Raw genomic sequence first — 20,088 nt, forward strand, 5'->3', positions numbered from 1 at the left:
AAAATTTGAATCCCACCATTGAAGGACTGCCTGTGATTTTCACAGTAACCTATGAATTCTAACATCATTGTGGATAACAGAATAGAAGAAATCAGGTTTTTTCAGGATGGTCACAAGGTTTAGAAAAGTACGTATCTTTTCAAAGCAAATACTAAAGGAGAAATATGTAAGTAATAAGCAATAAGTGACAAACTTGAACATTGGGCACTATCTAATAAAATGAAATTCAATGGTGAAAAGAGTAAGGTTCTACATTTAGGCAACAAAAATGAAATGCACAGGTACAGTATAGGTGGTACCTTGCTCAACAGTAACTGTAGTAACTGTGAAAGGGATCTTGAAGTCCTAGTGGACAACCATTTAAATATGAGCCAGCAGTGTGCAGCAGCTGCCAAAAAAGCCAACACAGTTCTAGGCTGCATAAACAGGGATAGAATCAAGATCACGTGAAGTGTTAATACCACTTTATAATGCCTTGGTAAGGCCACACTTGGAATACTGCATTCAGTTTTGGTCACCACGATGTAAAAAAGATGTGGAGACTCTAGAAAGACTGCAGAGAAGAGCAACAAAGATGATTAGGGGACTGGAGGCTAAAACATATGAAGAACAGTTGCAGGGTATGACTAGTTTAATAGAAAGAAAGACTGGGAGATACATGATAGCAGTATTCCAATATCTCAGGGGTTGCCACAAAGAAGAGTCAAACTATTTTCCAAGGCATCTGAAGATAGAACAAGAAGCAATGGGTGGAAACTAATCAAGGAGAGAAGCAACTTCCTGACAGTTAGAACAATTAATCAGTGGAACAGCTTGCCTCCAGAAGTTGTGAATGCCCCAGCACTGGAAGTCTTTAAGAAGATGTTGGATAGCCATTTGTCTGAAACAGTATAGGGTTTCCTGCCTAGGCAGGGGGTTGGACTAGAAGACCTCCAAGGTCCCTCCCAACTCTGCTATTGTATTGTACTGAGCATCTATGGTGGTTATGGAATAACTTGAAAAAAAATTGAAAAATAAATGGAATAGAAAAAAAGAAAAATCACGTTGCTTAAGGAAAATTCTTGGCCAGAACAGGAACATTCCTAGAGGAAAGGATATTTTGAAACAGTTCTTAACTGTATGAAATTGATTCAATTACAGACAGGTATATAGTTTTATGGATCTTATTTCCTTTAATATAGGTCAAATGAACAAAACTGCCTCCAGGGCTTATTAGTAGCATTAATATTAGGAAAGAATAAACAACTGTGTGACATAATATCACCTACTGTCATAAGAACAAAGCAGTGTTGTTATGATGGCTAATCATTTGTCCTTGTAGGGACACTTTAGTGGTGGCTTAATGGTTGACATTCTAAATTAATGAGTATTCCTTAGTTTTATTAAATGCTGGATATAATTTACAACTGAATGTGCTGTGCTTTTTTAGTGCTCTTTGAATTAACTTCTGAATTAATTTGGGTTTCATTGAACTCTTGACTTATCAGCGGCAGGTGAAGGACCTGACATATTGCTGTCGGCTAATGGTATAAATATCACTATTTTCAAATAAAACATCATTCTGCCTCAATCATTTTTTTTAACTTTGTAATACTGAGACAAAATTAAAGAAGAAATCAGTTTGTAAACAATAAAGCCATTTGTTCTGATCTGGCTCCCAAACACAACAAGCCCTCTGTATTTAATTAAATTTTCCTTTTTCTTAGGTGGGCAAGGCAACCCCCGCAAAAAGTCTCTCTGTCTCTCTTACAACAGGCTAACAAGGCTCTAAGTCCTCTGGAAAGTGATGCTCGCTCCCTTCCCCCCCTGAAATGGCCCCAACATGCAGAGACACACCCAGAGACATTCGGAAGACACTATAGATTCCAAGAATTCTGATAATTTCCAGACAGGATTCAGAATTGCAGGCTATCAGTGGCTGACCGGCAGGGAAATGAATAGTTGTCTGCCAAACCAATTCATCTCTGCCCCCTGCCTTTTATCCCCACAGCTAGAGTGGAGCTTTACTAGCAGTGGTGATTCTTCTGTCCCAAGGACTGGCCCAAAGATTCCCATTGCTGTCCTCTACCTTCTGCACACCTGTGCGTCAGGCACTGGACTCAGCTGTTCCTCCTCTTCCTCATCAGCCACCTCCAGACCTGGGAGCTGTTGACTCTCCATCTGAGGGCTGATGCATGGCCCATGCTCCGCCTCTGTCTCCATCTCTGACAGCTCCATTCCCTCTTTCCCCTTGAAGCTCTCAGATTGCCTTGATGCTGGCCCTGACTCACACCGCTGCCTCATCTGATTTGGCTGCGGGAGAGGCCGGCAACCGACACGCAACAACACCATTATTTAACTTGCACTGTGATCATGCTATTTAACTGCAATTGTATCTCAACAAGAAATGAGAGATACAATTAATTCTATGAAAAGACTAATAAGAATGCTTAGCTAAATGTGTAGTATGAGATCCTGGAAGTTCTTTTTCCCTTCAACTGGGATTAGACATTTGATTTTGAAAGCTGATAAAAGTACTGCTTTTTTTAAAGCCTATTTCCTTTTTCAATATGCAAAACTACTAACTGCATCTAATCTATAAACAATAACCATCCTGCACATCATCCAGCTTTATCAAATTTTCTAGAATAGCTTATGGCCCTTTATTTCTTTCCAATACAAATATGTACTAACTGGGCCCTATCCTACTTAATATCTGAGATTAAATGTTATTCATCTTTTGCTGTCTTGTTAACTGCCAGTATTTTCAGATGAAATGCATCACTGACTTCCCACCAAGGGCTATAAGAGAGCAGAGAATAGCTTTCTTCAGCACACTGAAATAAAAAATAACTTTTGTATTAAACTATTTTCCTCACGGATCTTTGATTTATGGTCAGAAAGTTTAAAGAGACAGTGAAAGTAGGTAGGTTTTGACAAATGTTAAAAGAAACAATAAGTTTCTAAGTTGAATTTATTTTGAGTTTTAAGATGAAATCATTATAACAGGGTGAATGATAACAGCATTTCTCCTTTTTTTTAGATGCCTAGGTACACCCAAACTTCTTGTTCCTATTTTTTTTTCTTCTATGTCGGGGACTGGGAGGAAACATGTAGAGTTTTAGATAGTAAAATGGTCGCTTTAGAAGCACGTGGTCCCTGAGGTTCCTCCCAGTTATTAAGCACACCAACCCACAGCCCAGGTGCTGAGTCTGTTGCATCTTGTTGAGAAAGACTAGTGAGGAAAGAAAGTCTAATACAGGAGAATCGACTGAAAGAAGGTTCCTAGGCAGAGCTGTTTTGAAGCAGCAACTTTTTGAAGGAGCTGATCTTTCTTTGCTGTGGCTTCACTTCCCATTTTCAGCAGGGCACAGAGAGAAAGCATTAGAGGGTAACTGGCTTCTATGTGACTTCCAAGTAACTTGGTGCCCGGATGAAAGGAAGTTTCTCCCATTTCTGCTTTGGCCATTTCATGTCTGTGTATTGCTTGTTTCCTAAAATTAATTGTGGATGTAACTTCACAATGATTGGAGTGCAAGTCATGTTTTCTTTACTTGATTGCAAGTTGGAAAATCTGGTGTCCTCTCTATTGCAATGATTTGTGTTTTGCTTTCAGAATATTGTTAAAGCAGTTTCACAACATGAGTGTTAAAAAAGTGGTAGGTGGTGTTTTATATGAGCATTTCATTTTGTGAAGCCTTTTGTTTTGATCTGCCAGCTTTACATCTTGCTTTTTTTTATTTTTGTCCTTTTTCCCTTCTAATTTGGGGGGCGGTGATTTGGAAGAAAAATTGGCTATTTTTTGTGTTTATTTTCTATCAAAATCTCATGTATATAAAGTATAATTACTTTACAGCTGTTTTAAGAGAATCCTAAAGCAGCAACACTGATAAAAGTGGCAACTAACTCTTACAGGCCTATCAACTGCACATAACATGAGGATTAGAAGCAGAAAGAAGTAACAAGGAAATGGGAAAATTAAGAAAAACCAGAATTCAGTCTTCTGCCATTATCCATGTCATAGTAGATTTCATGTAATGCTACATATTCAGAAGAAAAGAATGAAGAATATTTCATCTTGAACTAAACAGAAGGTCGAGGAATGCAGCCTTTTAAAGCAAAGAAGCAGGGTGATATAAATTAAACTCTAAGAAAATCTATACTTGATCATTAAAATGTTTAAGAAGTCCCAGCTAACTCAATTAACTCATCCTGTCAGTTACTAAAACTTCAACTCAGAATGGTGTGGCAAAATACAACAAATTGTTCTTGAAAATATTGTAATCAAATTAAGATTATCTTTTATTAAATGCCTGAAAGCTTTTCAGTTTACTTAGTGAATCAGCTTCAAATATTTATCTTCCTATAATACTTTTTCTTTTATGTTTTTATCATGTAACACTATCTAATGAGCCATTGTTATTCTTTTGCTTATTTCCTTATGAAAAACCTCACCTCAAGTAACCACTCGGGAATATTTGTTTATAAGAAATTGCTTGTTTCTTGGTACAAGTGAGAAAAATAAGTGTACTTCCTTGAGGTAAAACAATGAGTCTGATTTAAAATGCATGGAATAACCTGCTTAAAAATTAGTTGACATACATTTCTGAGGCAAGAACTAAAAATTTACTTTTTAAAAAATAGTTTGCACTTGGTGGTATCATGTAGTATTCCTTCCCCCCCTTTAGGTAATTGGAAAATATGTTGAAAATGTCAGAAGAATGTTGTATCTTGGCTGACACGCATGATCCTTGTCAGTGGGGGATGGTCTCCCTTTGTTTAGCCAACTACTTTCAACAGGTTAAGATGCTGAGGACAGTGGATTATTTTAGGATCCCCTTTTACTACATGATACCACCAAGTGCAAACTATTTTTTAAAAAGTAAATTTTTAGCTCTTGCCTCAGAAATGTATGTCAACTAATTTTTAAGCAGGTTATTCCATGCATTTTAAATCAGACTCATTGTTTTACCTCAAGGAAGTACACCGCCCTGAGTCCCTTTGGGGAGAGGGGGCGGTATAAAAGTCTAAATAAAAGTAAAAGTAAAGTTTTCTTAAAGGTAAAGGTTCCCCTCGCACATATGCACTAGTTGTTCCTAACTCTAGGGGGCGGTGCCCATCTCCATTTCAAAGCCAAAGAGCCAGTGCTGTCCAAAGACATTTCCGTGGTCATGTGGCCGGGATGACTAAATGCTGAAGGCTCACAGAACACTTTTACCTTCCCATCAAATGGTTCCTATTTTTCTATTTGCATTTTTTACGTGCTTTCGAAATGCTAGGTTGGCAGAACCTGGGACAAGTTAACAGGAGCTCACTCCATTAGGCGGCACTAGGGATACAAACTGCCAACCTTTCAATCAACAAGCTCAGCATCTTAGCCAGTGAGTCACTGCATCACCTTTTCTTATAGCATCCTACATGAGCACATTTTTTTGGCCACTGACATCAATAATCTTGAGTGAAAAATATTGATCATTTCCAATAAAGCATTACCACATTTTTGGAGTATAAGACGCACTGAAGTATAAGACGCAGCAAGGTTTTGAAGACGCAAATTTAAAAAAAAGTGGGTAGGTAGATAGATAGAGAGGGAGAGAAAGAGAGAGAAATACAGTAGGGAGGTAGGGAGAGAGAGAGATGTTAGGTAGGTAGGGAGGTAGGGAGGTAGGTAGGTAAAGGGATAGAAAGAGAGAAATAGAGTAGGTAGGTGGGGAGAGAGTGTGTAGGTAGGTAGGTACATAGAGTGATAGAGAGAGAGAGAAATATAGTAAGTAGGTAGGGAAAGAGAGAGAGTAGGTAGGTAGATAGATGTTTCCAGGTGTATTTATTCATGTTGGAGAAGGAAATCGCTGACAATCTGCAGCACCTAAGACTTTGTTTCTGCTGGCACAGCACTTATAATACAATAGCAGAGTTGGAAGGGACCTTGGAGGTCTTCTAGTCCAACCCCCTGCCTAGGCAGGAAACCCTATACTATTTCAGGCAAATAGCTATCCAAAATCATCTTAAAGACTTCCAGTGTTGGGGCATTCACAACTTCTGGAGGCAAGCTGTTCCACTGATTAATTGTTCTAACTGTCAGGGAATTTCTCCTCAGTTCTAAGTTGCTTCTATCCTTGATTAGTTTCCACCCATTGCTTCTTGTTCTAAAGTCAGGTGCCTTGGAGAATAGTTTGACTCCATCTTTGTGGCAACCCCTGAGATATTGGAACACTGCTATCATGTCTCCCCTAGTCCTTCTTTTCATTAAACTAGATATACCCAGTTCCTGCAACCGTTCTTCATATGTTTTAGTCTCCAGTCCCTAGTAATCTTTGTTGATCTTCTCTGCACTCTTTCTAGAGTCTCCACATCTTTTTTACATTGTGGCGACCAGAACTGAATGCAGTATTCCAAGCGTGGTCTTACCGAGGCATTATAAAGTGGTATTAACACTTCACTTGATCTTGGTTCTATCCCTCTGTTTATGTAGCCTAGAACTGTGTTGGCTTTTTTGGTACTTGCTGCACACTTCTGGCTCATATTTAAATGATTGTCCACTAGGACTCCAAGATTCCTCTCACAGTTACTACTATTGAGGAAGATACCACCTATACTATATCTGTGCATTTTGTTTTTATTGCCTAAATGTAGAACCTTACTATTTTCATCATTGAATTTCATTTTATTAGATAGTGCCCAATGTTCAAGTTTGTCAAGATCCTTCTGTATCTTAAGCCTGTCTTCTGGAGTGTTGTCTATTCCTGCCAGCTTGGTGTGATCTGCAAATTTGATGAGTTCCCCATTTATTCCCTTATCCAAATCATTGATGAAGATGTTGAAGAGTACTGGGCCTAAAACAGAGCCTTGAGGTACTCCACTGCATACTTCCCTCCATGTAGATGCAGTTCCATTGAGGACTACACGTTGAGTGCGGTTGGTCAGCCAGTTATGAATCCATCTGGTGATGATGGTGTCCAATCCACATTCTTCTACTTTATCTAGTAGTAGGTTATGGTCTACCTTATCAAATGCCTTATTGAAGTCCAAGTAAACTATATCGACGGCATTCCTCTGGTCCACTAATTTTGCCACTTTGTAAAAGAATGCAATAAGATTAGTCTGGGATGATCTGTTTTTGACAAACCCATGTTGGCTTTTGGCTATTACTTTGTTTACTTCTACGTGTTCGCTAATTCATTGCTTATCTTTTCAGAATCTTTCCTGGTATTGAGGTCAGGCTGATAGGTCTATAGTTTCCTGGATCTATTTTTTCCCTTTTTTGAAGATGGGAACCACATCAGCTCTTTTCCCATCCTCTGGTAGTTCCCCGGTGCTCCAGGATCTCTGAAAGATATAGTTCAGTGGTTCTGAGATCTCATCTGGCAGTTCCTTCAGATGGGGTACAATCCGTCCGGTCGTAGTGATTTGAACTCGTCTAGGGTAGACACTTCCAATTTTCTTCCCTATTTCAATGTGTGTTCCTAATCTGATTTTTGTGGTGCTGTTTTTGATAGGTTGGACTGTTTTATCCCTTTGTGTAAAGACAGATGCAAAAAATGAGTTAAATAGTTCTGCTTTCTCCCTGTTGCTTGTCACCTTGCCACTTTCTCCCAGCAATGGACCAATTGTTTCCTTAACCCTTTTCTTGTTTTTAACATGTTGAAAGAATGTTTTTTTGTTATTTTTTACTTTTGTGGCAAGCCTTTCATCATTGTGAGCCTTAGCTTTCCTTACTTCATCTTTGCAGGCTCGGGCTATTTGCTGATATCCTGCCTTAGTTATGTCCCCCGTTTTCCAATTTGTCAGAGAGTTATTTATGCAGCCATGCTGGTTTCTTTTGGGAGCTGTTATTTTTCTTCTTCATTGGTATTGTGCTAGACTGAGCTTTTGTAATCTCATTTTTTCAAAATTTCCCAAGCTTCTTGAGTTGCTTTCCCCTTGAGGATTCACATCCATGGAATTCTTCCCAAGCTCTCTCTAAGTTTATTGAAATTAGCTCTCTTAAAGTCCAAGATTCTAGTTTGACTTTGTTCTACTACTTGTGTTTGCATAATGTTGAATTCCAATATTGCATGGTCACTTGCCCCCAGGGTTCCTATGGCTTCAACACCTTCTATCATTTCGTCTCTGTTAGTGAGAATTAAGTCTAATATGGCCGATCCCCTTGTTCCCTTCTCTACTTTTTGGGAATAAAAGTTGTCTGCTGGGTTCATTAGGAACCTGTTGGATCTTCCACTTGGTACATAGTTTGTTTCCCAGTTGATGTCAGGGTAGTTAAAATCCCACATTACTATTGTGGTGTGATTCCTATATACCTTAGTTAGCTGACTAGCAAAAAGTTCATCTACTTCCTCTGCTTGGTTGGGAGGCCTTTAGTATAGACCTATGGCAATGTCGTTTACCACCCCAACCTTTAATATTGACCCAAATGCATTCAAGATAGTTCTCATCATTGTTGTGCTCTATTTCTGTAGAGATGTAGTTATTTCTTATATATAGTGCAACTCCACTTCCTCTTTTATTTGTCTATTTCTTTTAAATAATTTAAATCCTTGTAGCTGTATGTTCCATTTGTGGGTTTCATCCCACCAAGTTTCTTTAATGGCAACAATATCGTATCTGCCCTCATTTACTTGAATTTCTAATTCACCCTGTTTATTCCTCATACTCTGTGCACTGGTGTATAGACATTTGAGTCCATTTTGATTGACCCTGTGTTTGCTGTCTACATAACCTGTGTTATGCCTGACTGCCCCTATTTTCTTGCCACTTGTATGATTCATGCACATGGTATGGCACTCACTATTAAATGCTTGGTTTTGCTTGATCAATCTAATTCTAATCTAATTCTAAACTTGATCAATCTTATTCTCATCAATCAGTTAAAGAGCTTTCGAAAAGGAAAAAAAAGTTTTTGCACTCTGCAAACCTCGCAAAAAGGGGCCCGTTTTTTTTCAACTAAAAGGCATGAATAGCCTTGGAGGGCTTGCAGTGTGCTCCTGGGGGTGTGAAAAGATAAAAAATGAGCAAAAAACAGCCCATTTTTGCGAAAACGGGCCTGTTTTTTGTCAAAAAAATTGCATGCATAGCCTTATGGAGGCTTATAGAGTGCTGCTGGGGGCCGGGGCGGGCAGAAAAATGGCCTGTTTTTGGCTCATTTCTGCCCTCCCCCCAGGAGCTCTCTGAAAGCCTCCATAAGGGTATTTTTGTGAAGGGGAGGGGCTTCGGGAGGTAAAACTGCTGTGTTCGATGTATAAGATGCACCCAGATTTTCAGCCTCTTTTTTGAGGGAAAAAGGTGCATTTATACTCCGAAAAATACGGTATTTAGATAGTGCTTCTTCCATGGCTGGGGCCTAGAGAAATTGTCCTCATTTCATCTCCCAACCACATGCTCATACAACATAGCATTTTTGAATATGTGATATGAACAAAAGTATCAGTTCATTTTAAAATCAATTAGAAATTTATTTGATACTTTGTCCTATGAATATAATGCTTTGAACCTATTGGTTTCTCAACATTTCAGAAGGGAATTTCTCCCAATTCTAAATGGAGATATGAAAGTGTCATCTTCGAATTACGTATCAAAGATGCAACTATGGGACTTCCAGGGTGGAGTCACGCCAGTGTGGAGCAGAAGAACATGGCTCTGTTCTTTCTGCCCGATTTTCCGTGCCAGGCAGCTTGCAAAGGCAGAGCTGGGTCTTGAAGGGACCAGCGACAGAGAGGGGAAACTCGAAGAATAACAGGGAGAAGTGCGATCCACTGTTATAGTAGGAGAATCCTCTCAAATCCAGTGTGGGAGAGACTGGCCTTTACAGCCAGATCCGGAGGCATGACAGCCCTTTAAATTGAGAAGGAAGCAAGAAGAAGGAAACAGCTGAAAGTATCGGTGAATTTTGAGGAGTTGGAATGAAATGCTGATGTGACTCTCAGGAAGTGTGAACCTACAGCATGATGGGTGAGTGAATCTCCAAGGAGGAAAAAAGCGGCACTTTAGCGGTGGGAGCGAAACCTTGAGAAAACGGAGTTAACATTCAGAGAAGGAATGGAGGAAATGTACTGACGGCTTGAGCTTGCTGGAGAATTACCACAGGCAGAAGGAACACGAGCTGAGATTGTGATTAGACTGGGACTAAACATTGTAGATTGCAGAAAAGGAAAGAACAAACTACAAGAAGCTTCTGCCTGGGAAGAAGATAGTGGAGATTCAATCTGGTAGGGGAAGTGAGAGAACGTGATAGTGACTGTGCTAAATAGATAGAAGGCAACATCCTGGATGTTAAGGGAGGAGAAGCTGATGCAACAGTAAAAACAAGGAAAAAGAACTTTCTAAGTTTCTGGAAATCTCTGCAATCTAAGTAACCTGATGCAATTATATAAAGTCCTGTATAGATTTAATTTACTGTGTAGCTATTTGTTTAAAACTAGAATTGGAACTATATATCCAAAAATCAAAAAATTCTGGACAAAAATTCAAAAATGATTAGAAGAAATAACAGAACAAACAATTGACATGAACCCTGAGCTGTTTCTTCTAGGAATAATACAAAAATATTAGTAAGATATCCAATATATAATGCTTCATATAATCACTGCTGCCAGAATTTCATTTGCCCAAAGTTAGAAGCAAAAAACCATTCCCTTAAATGCAGAAATCATTAAAAAAAAGTGCTAGAATGGTCACAAATGGACAAACTAACGATAGAACTAAGAGATAGAGAGAAAATAGAGTACTACAAGATATGGAACAGGTGGTATAACTGGCTCAAAAAGAGATGTAAAATCAATGCATAAGGAACACATAGCAAACACAATGAATAAAGATGGCATATACTTAGAAAGCAATAGAGATGGAAATATTGCATATAGATGTATATGTGAAAATGAGAAAGAATGAAACAAAGAAGAATATGTATAAGATAATAGAATGGAAAATGGAAAACCCGAAATCAGGAAAAAGAAATACCGATAATAGAAAGCTGTAAAAGTCTAATAGTGATTTTAATGTTTGGAAAATGTCAAATAAAAGTATTTTTTTAAAAAAAACAAAGATGCAACTACATTTTCTTTCTCAATTATTGTTCAATATTGATTTTTAGCAGCAGAGCATGGGATCTTGACAAACTTGAACATTGGGCATTATCTAATAAAATGAAATTCAATGGTGAAAAGAGTAAGGTTCTACATATAGCAACAAAAACGAAATGCACAGGTACAGTATAGCTGGTACCTTGCTCAACAGTAGTAACTGTGAAAGGGATCTTGAAGTCCTAGTGGACAACCATTTAAATATGAGCCAGCAGTGTGCAGCAGCTGCCAAAAAAGCCAACACAGTTCTAGGCTACATAAACAGAGGGATAGAATCAAGATCACGTGAAGTGTTAGTACCACTTTATAATGCCTTGGTAAGGCCACGCTTGGAATATTGCATTCAGTTTTGGTCGCCATGATGTAGAAAAGATGTGGATACATCTTGACATGACGTGATTGTTTAGTTCAGTTTAATGCAATGTCTGAATCCAAAAGATAATTGGATTGACAGATAATAGGACCTAATGATGGTTTGCCGTGGCCTGGCAAAGATTTATAATGGTTGCAGTTGGTGATGTACTCTCTGATCAGTAACCTTCTCCAACATAGAATTCAACATTGGCATATACTACCATAGCTAATAATCTATGTATAGAACCAGTGACCCCTGGTATTTATTCTTATGAAATCAAATTTGATCTCTCAGCTTCCATAGGTATCCGAATTAATGGTGGAATTAAGCCAAGTTCTCTTATATCACTTCAACTGGCACTGCGTGAATGAAACATAAAGACTAAAACAAAGATATACCAATATAAAACAAATGTCAATAAGGATAAGCTAACTTTGTTTGACATCTATGCATATCAACAATGGAATGTTGAATCACTTAGAGATCTGGGTAGCACTTCCTGAACCCTGTGTGCTCCTCATCTGTGTCCGTGATGGCGAACCTATGGCATGCGTGCCACAGATGGCACACAGAGCCCTCTCTGTGGGCATGAAAGCCGTCATCCAAGCACAGCTCCACCGAGCATGTGTGTGTGCCTCCTGATGGCCAATTGATTTTCAGGTCTCTGCCCCGCATGCATGGGAGCGGTGGGGGGACGTGCACACATGCATGGAGGGCCGGGGGCTGGCACTCCCCTTCCCACAGCCCATGTTTTGTCCCAGGAGGCTGCAGGGAGGCCTGCTAGGCCCAAAATGGGGCATGGGGTTCACATGTGCATGCACGGGGACAGGGGGAGTGCAGGGTGTCATGCGCACGTGCCCATGGGGGAAGGTGGGCGCATTACATTATTGGTGCAGTCATGCTTTCGGTGATGACAAAAAGATTAGCCATCATTGGTCTATGCTGTTGCAGCCCAAGGTCCACAGTGAAGTCACTTCAAATGACAAAGAAGTAATTTTATCCAGGAATACAACAAAACACACATAGAAGCATCATTTCAAACAGCAATAAGCATCCCACAGAAATGGAGAGTCAATATGTATAGTATAACTTAAGCTTAATAAGTGCAGCTAACTAACAGGTATTTGCTTACAAACAGTTCCTTAAAGCCATACTATTCTTTTTTTTTTAAACAAAGTTTTATTGGTTTTTTAAACATTTTACAAGGGAAAAGGGTAAAGGAAAGGTTACAAATTTTGGCAGTTGCGATGTGCGGTAGGTGCCCCCTCCCTCCATACTCATAGTATACATTTACACAAAATTCATTACTAAATAGTAACATATGGTCAGCATCAGTGACGTTCGGTGAGGTTTATGACTGGTGAGGCACTGACACAGTGCTGGGTTTCAAATATTTTTAGACTTGTGGACTTCAACTCCCAGAATTCCACAGCCAGGCATGCTCAGTTCCAATTTAAAGCGACAGCATTTGTTTTTCTCCTTTGCTCCTTCTTTCTTTTTCTTTTTCTTCTCCTTCCCCTCCTTCCTCCCTCTCTCTCAAACACACACACACACACACACACACACACACAGAAGTTGGATTGGACTATCTCTCCTACCCACAGAAGTTGGATTGGACTATCTCTCTCACTCACTCTCAAACAAACCCCCCCACACACAAAAGTTGGATTGGATATCTTTTCCAGTGGCTTGAAAGCAGCTCCTCTGCCATCCCCCCCATTCCCCTGCTGCCTTTCCCAAACACCTCCACCATTGCAAATGCAGCCTGCTGTCTGGGTGGGAAATGCCTGGAACACAATAAAGCCCACCCACCACCTCCTGCTGGCAGGCTGGGGTGAGAGGAGAGACAGAGAAGCCAGAGGGGAGCCGATCCGAGCCTTCCAAAAGAAAGAGGCTGGGGGAAGTGTGTGTACTACAGCATGGCTCTTTGCCTGGCTTCCTGCCTCCTCCTGTGGTCTCCTCAGTGCTCGCTTGTGCTCTCCCTCCCCAAGTGTAGTTTGATTGCAGGCGGAGCCATGTTGCCTTTTCAAACTTGTAATCAGTGAAGCTGGGCTAGATTTTTATATAGTTTTATCCAGCTGTGTGTGTGAGAGAGAGAAATGAATGGGGGCCTGGGGAGGAAGTCACTACACTTGGGGAGGGAGAGCACCAGTGAGGACACCACAGGAGGAGGCAGGAAGCCAGGCAAAGAGCCATGCTGTAGCACACACACTGGCCCCACAACGTGGCTCTGCCTGCAATCAAACTACTCTTGGGGAGGGAGAGCACAAGCGAGCCAGGGTCCTTCCCTCCAGCCTTTGCCCAAAGCCCTGCACAGCACCAGGAGGATGAAGTTTGAATTCCTCCCCCTCCCTCCAACCCACACATACTTTTTCCAGCTTTTTTTATACAATACAATACAATACAATAGCAGAGTTGGAAGGGACCTTGGAGGTCTTCTAGTCCAACCCCCTGCCTAGGCAGGAAACCCTATACTGTTTCAGACAAATGGCTATCCAACATCTTCTTAAAGACTTCCAGTGTTGGGGCATTCACAACTTCTGGAGGCAAGCTGTTCCACTGATTAATTGTTCTAACTGTCAGGAAATTTCTCCTCAGTTCTAAGTTGCTTCTCTCCTTGACAGTTAAGCAGAGTCATCCACGGTGAAGCAGTAACTAGCTCAGCTTTTTCCTTTTACTTTTTTTTTTCATGATGAGAGTGGTGAGGCTGTGCCTCACTTGCCTCACCTGACTGCACGTCACTGGTCAGCATATAAATTCAATTAGTAATTTCGATCAGTTTATATCAGGTGGATTTTCTTGCTCATTTTTGTGATCTGAGCTTTCTCGGTATTGCCCCATCTCCCCCCGCCAACAGAGCTCCGGCCCCTCCCGTGTCCTGTATGTCTGTTGAAGGATCATCTGGTTTTTCTAGGAGTACTTTGTTTTTTTTCCATAAACGCCTGCGCCTCTATGGGTGTATTAATTCTAACTCTTGTCTCCTCCCAGAATATTAGCATACCTTCAGGCATCAGCCATCTGAACCACACCCCCTTCTGGTATAATTTATTCGCTAATTGCAAATAGCTTTTTCTTTTTTCCCTCACTTTCTTGGGGATCTGTTTCAGAATGGTTATCTCCCTATCTTGGTATGTCAAGGCTTGCCCCCTTTGTGCACTCAGAATTTCATCTCTTGTACTTTTTCTGAGAAATTTAATGTGTACCTCCCTGGGTACATTATGTGTTCTAGCGTAGGCTGAGTTCACTCTATAAACCAGATCTATTTCCCACCCCATCTGTTGTTTCTCTTTCTGGATGTATTCAGCCAAAATACTTGTCATGATGTCCCTTATATTTTCATCATCTGCCTCCATCACGTTTTGAAATCTAAGGTAAAAGGACATTCTCTCAAATTGGACTGGAGGTTGCAGATGTCGGGGCAGAGGCAGCAAAGCCAGGCTTTCTAGGAGGTGGTTTTTTGGGTGACATTGTTTATGGAGTAAAGAGTTCAATCAGTAGAGAGAATGATCAGTCAGAGAGGCAGAACAGCCAGGAGAGTCCAGGAGACAAAAGGTCCAGGCAGAAGAGGATTTTTTTCTAATCACCCTGGCAATAGAGCAAAGTTTTTCACTCCAGGGAGTTCAAAAGAAAGCAATCAACAAGAGATTTATCTGAGTAGCACGGAGACAAAGACCGGAAGCCTGAAGTTTTAAAGGTGGAGTCAGGTTTCACAGTTCATAAAGACAACGGAAGTGTGCCATCTTGCCCTGCCAGCTTCGGGTTTAGAGGCAAAAACAAAGTTTTCAAAGTTCAAAGTTCCCAAAGTTTCCAGATCATCATTATGTTATGGGATTAAATCCGAAAATTCACTTAGTAAGGGCGTGACATCATTGGTTGGCTCTCCTCCTCCTCCTTCCCCTGGGGCTGAGAGTAGAATTGTTTCAAGCCGCCTGTCCGAGGGGGGGGTAAATCCCCCTCCCTCCAGCCGTGCCTCTCCAAATCAAGCCGAAAGGAAAAAACTTAAACTGCTGACAGTTTTCTTCAACTTGGTAAGGGGAATGGAGGGGAGTTTACGCCTCACCGCACCCGCGTCCTTCTGCTCTCTTTTTCTCCGCATAGCCTTACAGCGAAGACGCCGGAGCTTCTCCCCATCGTGCTCCCCAGTGCCTGGAGTGAGGCGGGGGGCCCCCCGCCGGCCGCCGCCAATCCAGGGATCCCCCACGGTGCCTCCCCTCCGGCAGGAGCCTCTACGGGGCATCCTGTGCCCCCCAAGGAGTGGGGGAGTCCACCGGGGAAGTGCGGGGCGAGCAAGACTTGCCCATCGCCATCAGCCGCCGGAACCGGAAGTCCCAAAGCCATACTATTCTTATGATAGATAGATTATTTTCAATTCAGGTGAAGATCTTTATTTTTGTAAAGACTTAGAACATATAGCAAAAGTACTAGGCAGGGATAGAATCAAGATCACGTGAAGTGTTAATACTACTTTATAATGCCTTGGTAAGGCTACACTTGGAAAACTGCATTTAGTTTTGGTCGCCACGATGTAGAAAAGATGTGGAGACTCTAGAAAGAGTGCAGAGAAAAACAACAAAGATGATTAGGGGACTGGAGGCTAAAACATATGAAGAACGGTTGCAGGAACTGGGTATGTATAGTCTGATGAAAAGAAGGACTAGGGGAGACATGATAGCAGTGTTCCAATATCTCAGGGGTTGCCACAAAGAAGAGGGAGTCACATTTTAATTGGAATGGCTTGTCTCATTGGCAATACCAAAAACTGAGCAAATCTGTTCAAAAGTTTTTATTGCTTCATTTTTTTTGGAATAGTTTATGCCAAGATTAGGTAAATTTCTACCCTCTGTACTGGGGAACAGGGCAACAAATGTTGATATAAACTAGTACATATAATAACCACTATGCCAAGATTCAGCTTCATATATTCCAAAGTTAGACAAGATAGCAGTTTATTAGTTTGTTTAAGATCAAAGTCCACCTGGAAATTCTGGGTGCTACAATGCAAAAATAAACTGGATGGAGTTTAAGAAAGCCAATTCAGCATTATTCAATAAGCAATCTGAAGAAAGCAAGAAAATTGTCAAGATGCATGAGATAAAAGTTACAATTCATAAACTGATTGCATTCAGAGTTTTCTAAACTGTAGTTGGCTCAATATGACACAATTGTTAGCAGTCAAACACTGTATTAACTATTTAAAAACCACAATGGTTAGATTCACACAACATGTAATGATGAAAACTAACCAAGTTAAGTATTTGAAAACAGAGTCTCTGATACACTTCCAAGGAGCACATAACTGAAAGCCATTCTCTGATTGTCTTTTCTATGAATACACCTTTGGAAATATACACAAATTATCATAGCCCCAAATACTACAAAGCTCTCTTAATACATTTTAACTAACACCAGGTTAGGGCCATTATGGCCTTTCATAGTAAAATGCTGCTTTTTTATGTTTTCCCTGAAATGATGACCATCAATAGCCCATTTACTCTACACCAGGCTAAAAACCAGCAGACCACGAATTCTAATCCCACCTTAGGTATGAAAGCTAACTGGGTGACTCTGAGTTAGTCACATTCGGCCCAACTCACCCCAGAGATTTTTTGTTGTGGGGAATTTAGGCAGAGTAAGGAGTAAGGTTTGTTTGCTGCATGAGTTATTTATGAAAAATAAAGGTGAGATTAAGTGATTGCAAAATGTAATACTATCAAATAAAACCCCTTAAAAAAGGGGTCTTTGTCAGATTAAATACTATACTGTGCTTTTTTGTCTTTATTTAAGACTTTTTTGTCTTTATTTTAAAAGCTAATGGCATTTGTCTTCCTTGTAAGACTAATTTTACATTTCCCCTTTTAAAAAGTAATTGGTGAGAAGACACAGGAGTACATGAAGAAGAAAAAACTACCTCCATCTGTAGATCTGGTTTACCAATTCTCACGTTCCTCTTCTGTTGTAAGCATGTGGATAGGTACATATAAATTAAGCAGAGATGCGGTGTAACCAAAGCTAATGATTGAATTACAAACGAGCTTCATAGTTACCTTCACAAAAGCAACAAGAAAGGTTAACCCTTATTGACTGGCCAATATATAGTTTAGCATTCATACAGTTGAACCGAAATGAATGTTTAGCCCACTAAAATACCTGCGGCTGTGATTTTTTTTTTGTATTTATATTTATATTTAATGCTTCTAGACCGCCCCCTCTCCCAAAAGGGACTCGGGGCGGTGTACAGTCTGTGCAGAATATAACAAAATACAATAAAAAGTTAAATATGTACAGTTGGCATGGAGGAGGTTAAAATGTAATTAAAAGAACTGTACAAAGTTAATATAAATATAAGTTTTAAACCCCTAAAATAGACACAATATTAAAAACAATACCCCTAAAAATAACCAGTTGATAAAACATTTGCCAGGAGGGACAGTTGTGATTATCTTTTCTCCCCTGAGAATAACCTCACTGACCTCAACAGAACTTTCCCCCGGCAGATATATACTCTGACTCTTCAAATTCCTGTATTACATAGTTCACATTGCATGGAAATTCTAGGAACTGTAATCCGGAGGCTTCGAGACCAAATCGGAATAAAAGGGGCGAGGAAAACTGAAGGGACAAATCCATTCGGGTTTGACTCGCCGTTTCACTGCAGTTTCATCCCAATCCGTTCCCTCTTTTACGAAGCCAGGAAGCGCCTTCTACCCATCGGCTTTACTTGAGCCCAAAAGCCGAACCTCTGACCCGCACGCACCCCTCCCCCGCAGCCGGTGGCTTGCGTCCATTTCCGAGGACGCTAAAGCACAACCTTTTTTTTTTTTTTTGCAAGTTCGGTTCCGCCCGCCTCTTTTTTGGAAAATGCCCACATTTTCTTTACTTCTCTTTTCACCCACAGCAGCCCCCACCCCTCCCGCGCGCCCTTTCCAGAAAAACTATGCAAATTGCCCACGACCAGGAAGTAAAGCCGGAGCGCACAGTAGCCTCTGCAAGGAGCCCGAGGTTCCTCTCTGCAGCGCAGCGGGACTGGCTAGGCGAGAATGAGCCTCGCCGGTTCTTCTTGGCTAGGTTTTCACTTCCCCTGTTTTTAAGTTCCGAAAACTGGGCGACTGCGTTCTCAGAGAGGCTCCTTCTGGGCTGCGGGCTCGCTCTCCTTTTCCCCAGCCTCCGGGCTGAAGAAACGGTGGACTTAATTGGTGTGGAGTTCAACTCTCCAAACTCAGGAAAGTAAGTCCCTCTTCTTTTCCGACCACTTTAAGGGGCTTTTGGCGGCCGCTTTCTCCCTTCCTGTCCTGGGAGATGGTTTGGTTTTACTGGAGTCTGTGGAACTTCCTTTGATCAGACCACGGATCTTTCTACCCGTCCGGTTCGACTTGAAGTGGCTTGGATTAGTTGGGCTGTTGCTTTGTTCAGTGATAATTTGCCTTATCTATGAAGAGTGGGTCGTTGCTTCTGACGGATTTCCTTCTGACTGATGTGGGGCGCTGGGGGATAAGTAAAGGGGGATTTTGCTCTCCGATGAAATTGACAGTTGAAAGGGTGTCCGGGCCCATTGCCTCTCAAGAATCTAAGGAATCTATTGTTAAATTCACCCAACGCTTGATTTTGGTACTGTATACTTATGCATGCATTATCTCTCCATCTATTTTCTTTTATTTAAGAAGCTTTGCCCGTACAAGATATTGAAGATCTCTTGAAATTATCCCAAGTTAGACAGACAATCTAGCCTACAATAATTTAATTAACCTATGATATTAGTATTTATATATTGTGAAATTAGAGGCAGTGGGAAGATCCCCAACCAAATTTGCTCCAGACTGTTAGATGTTAGTTGGGTTAGACATTGTATGACTGTGAAGCCTGCAAACCTAAAAGAAATGGGTTAGTTTAAAAAACCATTGACAAACATATCTGATTTAATTTGTAAGTATTTCTTAGCTAAGGTTATGTCTCACCTTTATTTCAGAAGGACAAGGCAAGTTGCCTACTTTTCTGTCTTCTCATTTGATCATTGAAAAAATGCCACAAGGCTGGGAGAAGGTGACTTGAGTCTCTGAACTTTGCTTCAGGGCAAACCTAGGATTTGAATCTGGGATCCAGTAGTCTAGACATTATTTTATACAGTATTATTCTTTAGGAATGCTTCGGATGCACTTTCATATAGAGTTTGGTCTGGCACAGATAAGATAAAATTGTTTCAGTAGTTTGTAGAATTGAATAATGACAACATTAGCAAAGGGGTACAAATACATATTTTTAATAAAGCTCTCAAATCATTTACAACATAGTGCCATTTCCTGCTTTGTTAATTAAATTCTTAATGCTCTGCAGTTTGAACTGTATGCTGAACAGTTCTTTTAAAAAAGAGGAAGTGCACTACTAAATGGGCAGTTTACACAGCTGACCCTGAGAGGAAGTTTTATCTGTATACCAGCTATGTTACAGTTGCATTAGCTGAAAGGAAGTCAGTACTATTATTACAATAGCTCCTCTATCCATCATTTTATAGGGAAGTAAATTTATGCAATTCAGTTGTTTAATTTTGACAGACATTTTCCCTCTTTTCAGAATGTTTTTCAAGTGTCACTACATTTTTAGTCTTATTAAAAGTTGGTATGACACAATTGATTCAATATTTTAACCAATATAAACCATATCAGATATTATCTATTTCTGCCACTT

The 20,088-nt window shown here is 40.5% G+C and overlaps 1 protein-coding gene across 4 annotated transcripts in view; it reads left to right on the forward strand.

Annotated features, from left to right (window-relative positions):
- The first annotated feature begins 18,388 nt into the window (after nucleotides 1–18,388).
- Nucleotides 18,389–20,088, forward strand: part of LYN (LYN proto-oncogene, Src family tyrosine kinase) — a 56,438-nt gene continuing 54,738 nt past the window's right edge. The window contains exon 1 of one of the 4 annotated variants that reach the window (XM_081952134.1): nucleotides 18,389–18,633. Coding sequence is in view for 2 of the 4 variants with exons in the window: in XM_081952132.1 (XP_081808258.1) it covers nucleotides 18,838–19,014 (177 nt within the window). In the remaining 2 variants the exon portion in view is untranslated. Of the gene's footprint in view, nucleotides 18,634–18,819; nucleotides 19,015–20,088 lie in introns of those variants that run through there. The other 3 variants (XM_081952133.1, XM_081952132.1, XM_081952131.1) reach the window with 3 other exon arrangements.

This window comes from Natrix helvetica (genome assembly GCF_964273705.1).
Source record: "Natrix helvetica genome assembly, chromosome: 4".
In the NCBI taxonomy this organism is placed as follows: domain Eukaryota; kingdom Metazoa; phylum Chordata; class Lepidosauria; order Squamata; family Natricidae; genus Natrix; species Natrix helvetica.